The sequence below is a fragment of the Apis dorsata genome, unplaced genomic scaffold (genome assembly GCF_000469605.1).
Source record: "Apis dorsata unplaced genomic scaffold, Apis dorsata 1.3 scaffold_74, whole genome shotgun sequence".
Taxonomy (NCBI): domain Eukaryota; kingdom Metazoa; phylum Arthropoda; class Insecta; order Hymenoptera; family Apidae; genus Apis; species Apis dorsata.
Window position 1 is genome coordinate 932,792 of NW_006263372.1, and position 2,649 is coordinate 935,440.

The following is a 2,649-nucleotide window of genomic DNA, read 5'->3' on the forward strand; positions in this document are numbered from 1 at the left end:
TTATCGACATTACTGCGCCGAACAAAACCGTCAAAAAACGTTCTTGAAACATTTTTTGCTTCTTAAAATAAAAAATTCGTATTCGATCAAAGAGTAAATGCCAATTCGTGATATCAAAAATTGAAAAATCTTTTCATACTTGGCATAAATCTCACTATTAAAAGATTCAGCCTTGTATCTTTGATGTATTTTTTTCTTTTTTTGTTTAAAGTTTTTTTTAAATATAACGTATAAATTGTATTTTCTTTTTTTCTTTTTTTCTTTTTTACTTAAAAATCCGCGAACGATAAATACGTCTGTTACCTTCTCTCGAAAGAAGACGTTTATGGATGATGGATGCACAATCGACAAAAGATGATTGCCAAGTGAACATAAGAGTGTTGATATTTGATGCAATATTTGTTTTCCGAGATACTTGAAACTACTCCATTATAATTAATCCTTTTTTTTTTTGCAATATTAATATTTATTATCATGACATAATTAATATAGTATATCATAAGATCAATATTTAATAGAAAAATGGATATAAAAGTTTTAAAAAAAGATGAGATAAATATTGGTATGTATTAGGATATGTATTTCTAAATACATAGATATATATTTTTCACAAAGTTATTTATTTGAAATTCATCTTCACTCCGTTTCTGGCATTGATGTCTCTAAAACTTCTTCTTCTTCAATAACAAAAATTTATTTATCTTGCATATTATAATTTACATTATCTTAATTTTATATATATATATAAAAATACACAACTTTTAATAAAATTACAATTTTTTTCTTGAATAATAAAAGATAACAAATAACAATATATGTATTATAATTTTACATTTGAGAACTTGTATAGATATATCAGTTTCTTTAATTTTGTTGAAGAAATACAAGATTCTTCTTAGACATTTTAATAAATCATAACTTGGGTACCATTATTCTTTAACTGTGATCATTTCAATGATGTCAAGGTTTAAAGTAACTTCTGATAATAAGCACGTATGAACATCTATAAGATAGCCTAGATAAATATATTCTTAGGATACTTTTTACAGTTTTATTATTTACAATAATAAATACAATAAATAAAAAAAGAAATATAGATTGGATTATATAGATTGGATGAATTATCTATTTGAAATTAATTAATAAATATAACAAAGAATTGATTTTTTTCTCTTTCAAATTATTGCAAATATAAAATATTTTATAACTTAACTAATAGGTGGCTATCAATGAATTAAATTTTAAATGTGTCAAATTTATCTGATATTTTAAGTGAATGATTATTTTTTAAACATATCATATTGACTTAAAAGAAGGATTATGTAAAGAAAATAGGGACATTACGTGTAATCATAGCCTTCCATTATTTAAAACAAACAAGTCTTTATATTGACAATTGTTAAAAAAAAATATGTGAGTTTACGTATTTGAGAAACATTCTTCATTGAATTCTTTATTAATCCTACAAAATATTTTTTATTAGAATATAGAAAAATTCAAGTAAATAAAATTTACAAATAATTTTGACTAATAAATTTAGTTTTAGTTTTAGTTTTAATGAAAAGTAGAAAATAGCAAAACTTTCAAGGAAACTGAGCATATTGTTCAAAATGAAAGAATAAATTCTTAATTTTTGAAAACTTTAGTTTTAAAATAATTAAAGATTTTTATGAATGTTGATGTTTTAATTATTTTGATATATGGAGATTAAAATAATTGATTTATAAAAATATTTATTTCTATTGTAAACAGTTTCAATTTCAATGTTGACGTTTCTTATAGTTTCTTATTGGGTTTTCATATTTTGAATTCATTAAGATTTTCTGATCAACCGATAAATTTAAGTTGAATATTATTTCTTTTTCTTCTATTACAAAGTTGAACTGGACGTTAGAAGGCATGGTTCGATGGAAGAACATTGGATTCTTACTATAGTCTACGGATACCCTGTTTATTTTATCGACATAAAGAAAATTTCTTTGACAACAACACAACAGCAATGAAATTATTGATCACGTTTTACCTTGCTTTTCATTTCATCAGGATGAATTTAAGTTAAATCTACTCTCTTATCATATCACAATTTCATCATTTTCCAAATTATTCTATTCCCAATTATTTATTAACTTATTCCAATGTTACTTTATTCCAATCTATCCATATTTTTTCACAAATAAAAATAAAAACGATTTCTCTCAAATTAATGACACTGTGTCACGCTTTTACCCTTTACCCTTTCTTCAATTCTTCCCCTTGATATAGAAAATATTAAATTTTCAAATATATACATATATATATATCCTTTTAACTTCTATCCTTTAACAGATCAAATTGCCAGATTTAAACTCGTGAGGAAAGATTCGAAGTCGAAAATTAATAAAAAAAAATCATCCCTGGACAAAGAAAGATGTCCAAAGATCCTCTTAAACCATTATACAACAAACTTTCTAGAATAAACCGTGTTCGAGACCTTCTTCCCCCAACGTATTTATCCATCCCCTGCTCCAATCGGTTCCCCTGCTCCATCGCCGCTCTTTCGAATGATCTGAATAATTGATGCGATTAGGGGAGGGGGGCTCCCCGTCGAGAAACAAGAAACAAGATGGCGGACACGGTGAGCGAGCGGACGTCTGCGCCCACGGCGGGATG

General features: G+C 25.7%; 1 protein-coding gene across 1 annotated transcript in view; it reads right to left on the reverse strand.

The window, feature by feature from the left end:
- Positions 1–546, reverse strand: part of LOC102675678 — an 8,396-nt gene extending 7,850 nt beyond the window's left edge. The window contains exon 1 of the mRNA XM_031508128.1: positions 5–546. Coding sequence (XP_031363988.1) covers positions 5–52 — 48 coding nt within the window. The 5' untranslated portion in view covers positions 53–546. The remainder of the gene's footprint in view (positions 1–4) is intronic.
- Positions 547–2,649: the final 2,103 nt, after the last annotated feature.